The sequence below is a fragment of the Lissotriton helveticus genome, chromosome 5_1 (genome assembly GCF_964261635.1).
Source record: "Lissotriton helveticus chromosome 5_1, aLisHel1.1, whole genome shotgun sequence".
In the NCBI taxonomy this organism is placed as follows: Eukaryota; Metazoa; Chordata; class Amphibia; order Caudata; family Salamandridae; genus Lissotriton; species Lissotriton helveticus.
Window position 1 is genome coordinate 28,173,221 of NC_136065.1, and position 9,721 is coordinate 28,182,941.

At 49.2% G+C, this 9,721-nt stretch overlaps 1 protein-coding gene across 1 annotated transcript; it reads left to right on the forward strand.

Moving 5' to 3' along the window:
• Positions 1 to 5,764: 5,764 nt before the first annotated feature.
• On the forward strand, positions 5,765 to 8,650 carry LOC144752907 (toll-like receptor 11). Its single transcript, XM_078640734.1, has one exon. The coding sequence runs from the start codon at positions 5,765 to 5,767 to the stop codon at positions 8,648 to 8,650; it is 2,886 nt and encodes a 961-aa protein (XP_078496860.1).
• Positions 8,651 to 9,721: the final 1,071 nt, after the last annotated feature.

Consider the following 9,721-nt stretch of genomic DNA (forward strand, 5'->3'; position numbering starts at 1 on the left):
TCATTAGACAGTAACGCCACACCCTGTCCCACTCTCACCACATTAGACAGTAACGCCACACCCTGACCCACTCTCACCACATTAGATAGTAACGCCACACCCTGTCCCAATCTCGCCAAATCAGACAGTAACCCCACACCCTGTCCCACTCTCACACTCCTTAGACAGTAACGCCCCACCCTGTCCCAATCTCACACTCATTAGACAGTAATGCCAAACCCTGTCCCACTCTCACACTCATTAGACAGTAACGCCACACCTTGTCCCACTCTCACACACATTAGACAGTAACGCCACACCCTGTCCCACTCTCACACTCATTAGACAGTAACGCCACTCCCTGTCCCACTCTCACACACATTCGACAGTAGCGCCACACCTCGTCCCACTCTCACACACATTAGACAGTAGCGCCACACCCTGTCCCACTCTCACATACATTAGACAGTAACGCCACACCCTGTCCAACTCTCACCACATTAGACAGTAACGCCAACTCCTGTCCCACTCTCACACTCATTAGACAGTAACTCCACATCCTGTCCCATTCTCACACTCATTAGACAGTATCTCCACACCCTGTCCCACTCTCACAACATTAGACAGTAACACCACACCATGTCCTACTCTCGCCACATTAGACAGTAACGACACACCCTGTCCCACTCTCGCCACATTAGACAGTAACACCACACCCTGTCCCACTGTCTCACACATTATACATTAACGCCACACCCTGTCCCACTCTCACACTCATTAGACAGTAACTTCACATCCTGTCCCACTGTCTCACACATTAGACAGTAACGCCACACCCTGTCCCACTCTCACACACATCAGACAGAAACGCCACACCCTGTCCTTCTCTCACACTCATTAGACAGTAACGCCACACCCTGTCTCACTCTCACACTCATTAGACAGAAACAACACACCCTGTCTCACTCTCACACTCATTAGACAGTAACGACACACCCTGTCCCACTCTCACACTCATTAGACAGTAATGCCACACCCTGTCCCACTCTCGCCACATTAGACAGTAACGACACACCTTGTCCCACTCTCGCCACATTAGACAGTAACACCACACCCTGTCCCACTGTCTCACACATTAGACAGTAACGCCACACCCGGTCCCACTCTCACACTCATTAGACAGTAACTTCACATCCTGTCCCACTGTCTCACACATTAGACAGTAACGCCACACCCTGTCCCACTCTCACACACATCATACAGTAATGCCACACCCTGTCCCACTTTCACACTCATTAGAAAGTAACGCCACACCCTGTCCTACTCTCACACTCATTAGACAGTAACGCCACACCCTGTCTCACTCTCACACTCATTAGACAGTAATACCACGCCCTGCCCCACTCTCACACTCATTAGACAGAAACAATACACCCTGTCTCACTCTCACACTCATTAGACAGTAACAACACACCCTGTCCCACTCTCACACTCATTAGACAGTAACGCCACACCGTGTCCCACTCTCACACACATTAGACAGTATTGCCACACCCTGTCTCACTCTCACACTCATTAGACAGAAACAACACACCCTGTCTCACTCTCACACTCATTAGAGAGTAACGCCACACCCTGTCCCACTCTCACACTCATTAGACAGTAACGCCACACCCTGTCCCACTCTAACCACAATAGACAGTAACTCTACACCCGGTCCTAATCTCGCCACATTAGAAAGTAACACCACACACCCTGTCCCACTCTCACACTCTCATACTCTGACAGTAACGCCACACCCTGTCCCAGTCTCACACACATCAGACAGTAACGCCACACCCTGTCCCTCTCTCACACACTTCAGACAGAAACGCCACACCCTGTCCCACTCTCACACTCATTAGACATTAACGCCACACCCTGTCCCACTCTCACACACATTAGACAGTAATGCCACAAAGCTGGTGCTGAGGGTGGAGTACAGACCGGTGGTGAGGGTAGAGTATGGAATGGTGGTGAGGGTGGAGTATGGACCGTTGGTGAGGGTAGAGTATGGAATGGTGGTGAGGGTGGCGTATGGACCAGTGGTGAGGGTGGAATATGGACCGGTGGTGAGGGTGGAGTATGGAGCTGGTGGTGAGTGTGGAGTATGGACCGGTGGTGAGGGTAGAGTATGGAACGGCAGTGAGGGTAGAGCATGGAATGGTGGTGAGGGTGGAGTATGAACCAGTGGTGATTGTGGAATATGGAGCCGGTGGTGAGGGTGGAGTATGGAGCCGCTGGTGAGGGTGGATTATCGAGCCGGTGGTGAGGGTGGAGTATGGAGCCAGTGGTGTATTTTGGATCACATTGTCGCAAACATAGTACTAAAGCGCCGTGAGGCGTCTGCTGCTGTTATAGAGTGCACATTCTCCATTGAAACGGCCACTAAGTTTGCATCGACGCGCAGTTTTACAGGTAAAAGTCTACAGCGCATAAAAGATAATGTGTGGAAATCAGGTTTAAGCGAATATTTATCATTTGCACTTCATCCAGTATAGGGTCTTGATTATTTTGAGCCTATAAAATTTTTGGGGCACATTTGCGCCGTGGTAGCGTCACTTCTGTGACGCAGCGGCGGCGTAAACCATGCGCCACTTTGTACCCTGTCTTCAACGTGACACATCTAGGGAGATGCGTCACATTGTAAAGCCCTGCGCCGCATGAAACCTGCGTCAGGTTTCATGTGGCCATACTGGCGCAGGGAGGGGCGTTCCGTTGCAGGAATGCTTTGGAAAAGTGCCTGAGTGAATTCTACAATATTTCACTCAGTCACTTTTCCAACGCCGCTCTGTCAAAACCTTGCGCATGCTTGAAGCAGGCGTAAGGCGTGACGCACCATGTTGAGGATAGGTCAGATTGGAACAGGGCTGGAGTTGCGTCGTGCCTGCGACACAACTCCAGCACTGCACCAACCTTACGCCGGCAGATGCGACACACATCTGTTTATGCTTGCGCCTTGATGCAACGCATTGTAAATGCGGCGCATCTGTGGTGGCGCAAGGGAAAACTTGCTTCACGCATCTTTCCTGGCGCATCCCTGCTGCTTTGCAGGGATGCGCCAGGAAACGAAAATCTGCCCCTTTGCTTCCATCACACTCCAGAATTACATTTGCTTCAGTTGAAATATGTGCATTGCTCATTTCCAGGTATTTTAAAGTTGTTGTGTGTTAGAAGGGACATCCTTTGGCCTCCCCTTTCACTTCCTCTTTCCAGCAAGATTGTCAGAGAGTTCACTTTACAAAATCCTCTCACTTTGCAGCCACTGACTTTATCAGTAAACACCAGTTTCCGAAAAAGCAGAAGACACAGCCGGGCCTTTGACCAATGTCGCAGCAAAAGTGACAAGATGAATACGAATTTTAAAGTCCGCTTTATTGCTGGTTCACCTTCTGTACTCCAGCATGGTTATTTTTGGGGGTGCTACAGCACCCCTGCACCCTACTTTCAGCACCCATGGCCGGGTTGCCAATATTCTGAAGCCATATGCAGCACAGTTAATAAATCAGGCGTGGACGGGCAGGGGCTGGGTAGATTGGAAGAAGGATGAGTCTGCACCAATGTGTCTGTCACTGAGGAAAATAAAAATAGAGATTTAGGCCCATATTTATCAATGTTTCTTGCAAACGCAACAATCCACCTTGCTGAGGTGCGCTGCATGAAAGGGAGAGGGCAGCAATGCGCTGTATTTAACATTATACAGTGCATTCCTGCTGCCTGCGTTGCATGAAAGGGAGAGGACAGCAATGCGCTGTATTTAACATTATACGCTGCATTCCTGCTGCCCGCGCTGAATGAAAGGGAGAGGGCAGCAATGCGCTGTATTTAACATTATACGCTGCATTCCTGCTGCCTGAGCTTCATGAAAGGGAGAGGGCAGCGTTGCGCTGTATTTAACATTATACGGTGCATTCCTGCTGCCTGCGCTGCATGAAAGGGAGAGGGCAGCAATGCGCTGTATTTAACATTATACAGTGAATTCCTGCTGCCTGCACTGCATGAAAGGAAGAGGGCAGCAATGCGCTGTATTTAACATTATACGCTGCATTCCTGCTGCCTGCGCTGCATGAAATGGAGAGGGCAGCAATGCGCTGTATTTAACATTATACGCTGCATTCCTGCTGCCCGTGCTGGCGCACAGAACTCCTGCCGAGCACCAACGCAGGCATTTATGCCCCATGGTGGAAGGGTGCGTGTGTTACAGGCAGGATTGTTTTTGTGTAGGAAGGGACACCTTGCTGCACAAAACAATCCTCAGAGGCATTTTACTCCTTCTACGCGTGCTGCACAATGCAGCTCACTTACAAAGAGGAAACAATGAGGAGAAATAAGGATATTTCTCCTTGTTGCGCCACTGGTGGAGAGGCGAACAATTCTGACGCATTCCCAGGTCTACCCGTGTTGGTAAATCTGGGAATGTGTCAGAATGCATGGGTGGATGCACGGAAACACCCACATTCCACCCATGGCACGCCTCCCTGCCGCAGAGACACCCACGCTCCACCCATGGCACGCCTCCCTGCGGAAGAGACACCCACTGCACGCCTCCCTGCCACAGATACACCCACGCTCAACCCATGCCACGCCTCCCTGCCACAGAGACACCCACTGCACGCCTCCCTGCCACAGAGACACCCACGCTCCACCCATGGCACGCCTCCCTGCCGCAGAGACACCCACGCTCCACCCATGGCACGCCTCCCTGCCGCAGAGACACCCACGCTCCACCCATGGCACGCCTCCCTGCCACAGAGACACCCACGCTCTACCCACGGCACGCCTCCCTGCCGCAGAGACACCCACGCTCCACCCATGGCACGCCTCCCTGCCGCAGAGACACCCACGCTCCACCCATGGCATGCCTCCCTGCGGCAGAGACACCCACTCTCCACCCATGGCATGCCTCCCTGACGCAGAGACACCCACGCTCCACCCATGGCACGCCTCCCTGCCACAGAGTTACACACAACACGGATTGGCAATGCCCTGCGCTACTTTAGATTTATCAAATCACACAGGGTCGATAAATCTCATTCAAGTTTTGAGTCGCCCTCGCGTCCCCTTGCGCTGCACAAAGGCAACACAAAACCTTGATAAATATGGACATAAATATTGATACGCGCCAAAAATATATATATATATTTTTTCTTCCAGAAAGTAACAATGTTTTTCTGGCTTATCCGGCCCTCAGGTACTGAGTTTCATAAAGCCGGAGCAGCCCCTGAAAAAGGACTCAGTAATCCTTAAATCTTCTTGATTCCAGTCGCAGAAGTGCTTGTCCTCAGGGATTTCTGGGCGTATTTAGTGTGGAGTGGACTTGTGCTGATTGTTGATGTCTAAGGACATTGAGCCTGATGCAGTAAACATGAATTTTATTCTCACCTCCTGGAGTAGCCAATGCTTGGAGCTAATGCATAAAGATTCTTGGTCTGTACGGGGCCTTTGTAACAATTCTAATTAGGGTCAGGGTTCCATGACGGATAGGAAGGCGGTCTCACATTCCCATGACCGAACATGTTGCAGTGGACATTACTGCTCTTGGCTCTGTTTTTATACACTCAGACTCTCTGTTCTTCTTTTTTCTAATTATAAATCTATATCTCTTGGTTCCTTTTTCATAGGGCCCTCCCTTATCCCTCAGACAAGCACAGAGGAAGGGGATGTTTCACTTACTTTTAAGGTGATGCAGCAAGCCACTGCCTAGAAACCTGCACTTCAAACCACCATTTGGCAGCAGAGGCGTGAAATGGGCAGGAGATCATTCTCTGTAGCCGTGCTTTGCCCATTTGTCATCTGTTTGTGGACCATAGTGTCAGACACGGCCACTGCCAAGTGCAACATCTACGAGTGGGATCAGCTGGGATCCCTGGGAGTGTTAGCCCCGACCTGCTTTGGATTCCCCTTGGAGGGGTTCAGGGTCTTCATCAAATGCAGCACAGTGATGAACATGAAGGTGGATCTAAGAGAGGTTCCAGTGGACGTGGACACCCTCTGCCTGGTGTTAAACGTACCAACCGTCCCTACAGACTCCTTCTCCAGGTATCAGAACCTGACCCGGCTCTATCTGTATGGATCATTTCATGTTTCTGCAAGAGCCTTCAATGGTGCTGCCAACCTGAGACACCTGGGAATTAAAGGAGATACTAGGCACACTCCACCCGTATACATGGATGTTCAGGTGTTTGGTGGATTGGAGAACCTAACCCGCTTGGACCTTCAAAACTTGGTGATTCACTCAGAATTTCAACAAAGTATTTTCAAGCCCTTACATAGAATACAGGTGATATCTTTATATGATAACGACTGTCGTAGGCTATCCAGGCTGACCACTCTGCTTCAGTCCCTGGAATCGCTAGAGGTCCTGGAAATCATGAGGAACGGTATAACGAGAGCCCGTGAAGAGGACTGCATTAGTACAGACAATCTATCCAAGCTGCCTGGACATATGAGGAGCTCAGTCTTCTCTCCAAGGATTTCCACCCTTGATTTATCTGGTAATGAGTTGGAAAGACTAGAGAAAAATGCATTCTGTAACTTCCCTCACCTCACGGTCTTCAGGGCGGATCACGCTGCTCTGAAGGTCATTCAGCTGGTTGACTCTGGAATAAAGCACATTGCAACTCTGTCCCTAAATGCCATGATAAATACAGAGTATCTGGAAATCAAAGATGTCTGCAATGTGGTGTCACAGCTGAAAGTGAGTTACTTAAGTGTAGCTCAAAACTTTATTTTTGAGCTTTCCACAAAGTCGTTTGAAGGATGCGACAACCTACTGTTGCTCAACATGTCTGACAACTTCATAAAGGCTTTCACAAGTGACATGGCCAAGAAATTGCTGAGCCTGAGGTCCCTCATCCTCTCTGTAAACAAGATAAAGAGTCTAGATATCTGCCCACCTGGGACACATCCCAAGGTTCTTCTGGCCAACCTGACACACCTGGATCTTTCTACCAACCGCATCAGCAGCATCGGCTCCGGGCGCCTCTCCTGTCTGAGCAATCTGCGGACACTGGATATAAGCCAGAATCACATTCCTACTCTGGAAAAAGATGCCTTTATGGGTCTGGAGCAGCTGGAATCACTCAACCTGAGCTCTAATGGGCTCTTTCTGTTGGAGAATTTCTATTTCGATCACTTGACAAACGTGAGGATTCTCGACCTTATGGGAAATCAACTTAGAAGCGACAATGGTTCTTATATAGGAATGCACCGGCTTGAAGAGATGAGGCTCACCTTTAAAGACGTGCCAGGGTTTGCAGTTTTACAGAATCCCTTGACCTACCTTGCAGCTGAGGGGCCATCCATTTACCTCGAATGTCAGAAAAATGGCACCTTCTTGAAGGTACTTCACATTAAAGCTGATTATGTTGTGATTGACCTGATGGCTGGCTCACCTTTGGAATTTGTTGAAGAAGTTCATCTACTGGAAAATCAACACCTGGAATGTCGTGCACACCCAGACCCTGAGCCTATTCTTTTTGCTTTAACGTGTTTCACCAACCTGGAACATTTATACTATAGCTCCAGTGGTCTTATGCACCAGATCAAAAATTACAGCCCCCTGAATGGCAGCTTGCCACTTCTTCGCAAGTTACGTCATCTCCATCTCAAAAACCTAAAGTTGGACATAGAAAAGGGGTTCCTTACTCCAGAGCAGCTGTTCTGGAACCTGACGCACCTCAGAACCTTAATCCTAGAGGATTCTGGGATAGAGCACTTTACGGCCACCATGTTTAGAGACCTCGTGTCTCTGGAGCTCGTAGTCTTCAAGTCCCAACCTGTGAAAACCCTACAGGAGGGTCTGCTCGACCACACGGAAAGTCTACGCTACATATATCTTAAGGATGTTCCCCTAGATTGTTTGTGTGAACAAGCCTGGATCAGAAGATGGGTGACCACCCACCCCCAAGTACGAGTGCCACAGCTGGGAATTCAGACATGTTCTATTGGGCCACAGAAGCTGAATTATCTTAAATTCATGGAGAAAGACTGCAGCTTGCTGATAGGTTACCCACTCTTCGTTGGGACGTTCTCCTTCAACATGTTGTTCCTGATCACGGCCCTGCTGTATCACAGGGTGCGCTGGTACCTCCTGTATCTCTTCTACATGCTCAGGACCTGGTGGAACTATCGTGGGAGACACGACAGGAAGAGGCAATATGACTTTGATGCCTTTGTCTCTTACAGCAGCTGTGATGAGGCTTGGGTTGTCCGCGAGTTCCTGCCCAACTTGGAAGAGCTAGGACCACCGTTCTTTAAAGTGTGTCTGCATGGCAGGGACTTCGAGGTGGGCAAAGACATCTTGGATAACATCATGGACAGCATTTATAGGAGCCGTTGGGTGGTGTGTCTGATTAGCCGGCATTACCTGCGCAGCCACTGGTGCTCCTTGGAAGTGCGGATGGCCACATACCGCCTTCTGGCAGAAAGAAAGGATTCCTTGGTGATGGTGTTCCTGGAGAAAGTTTCCATGAGGAGCCTGTCTCGCTACCACCAACTGGCCAAGCTGGTGAAGAAGAAAACCTACCTGGAGTGGGAGGAGGACTTGGGACAGCAGCCTCTGTTCTGGGCCCGATTGCGCAAAGCCATTGGGGGTGATGGAGCAGAGCAACAGGACATCATAGTCAAATGACCCAATCTGTTCCAGACTCACCACATATGATAGAGGAAGGCCATCTTCCCAAAGAAGGCATGGGGAAGAGAGAAACCGATTCGCTAGAAAAGGATGGGACTCATAGACCAGCACGAAGAGAGCAGGTTGAGCTCACTAGAAAAGAACTTGCATGTAGCAAATCATAAAAAAACACCATTTTGATAACTATTTCTTTCCTAACCACTGCTTCTCTATCCCAGTAATTAAAACCATGCAATAAAGCAACAGTTTGGCACTGGTATATGTTTATTAATTTGCAAGATGAGTTTATCAACTTTAAAAGGCATGCTCACTGTTGTTGCCGTTGAGGATCAAGTAATGCACCACCTCTATCTGGCTAAAGAAGATCTGATTCTATAGATAAAAGGTGTCCTGGTATTTAGGTACTCACTGGTCCCGGTCAACTCATCCTTAACCCTGTCCATGCTGTGTCCAAGCAGAGGAGCATGCAACATGGATCTGAAAATAACACATCCAACTCAAGCCAAGGAGAGTGGTGGTGCTGCTGACTGCTGATTATTCCTCTTTTCCTCCCCTCTCATGTTTTCTTCCTTTCCCTGCTGTGCGGTGGCGCTTGAGAAGATCACGAAATGTCTGGTGAGTACCAGAGGGTGGAGGATGGACAGTGGAGGTAGCGAGTAAGTGTGATAGTAGTGTGCTCATAATGCAGTGCAGATAAGAGAAAAGGACACATGTACAGTGCTCTAAAGAGGCTCTCAGTTGGCAGCCACCCCTATTTAATCAGCCAAGAATAGTGAACAGAGCAGTAAAAGGTATTTATTACACGTACAGGTTATGAACAGTACTGGATGAGGTTTCAGGCTGCCTTGTTATGGTGGCTTTTTGGCAGGTTACTTTGCATTTGTTCAGTCTCTGTGAGATCATTACACCTGAGGGTGTTGCACGTAGTATGTTCTGCTCCTTTATTTTCATTACTAGCAGCCCGTCCCGACGATGTCCGGGTGTGAATTGCTGCCGGCCAGTAGTATATTGTTTTGTAGGATTTCGTTTTGATAGCATTTCTTATCTGTGACATGCCTGTGAAACGCT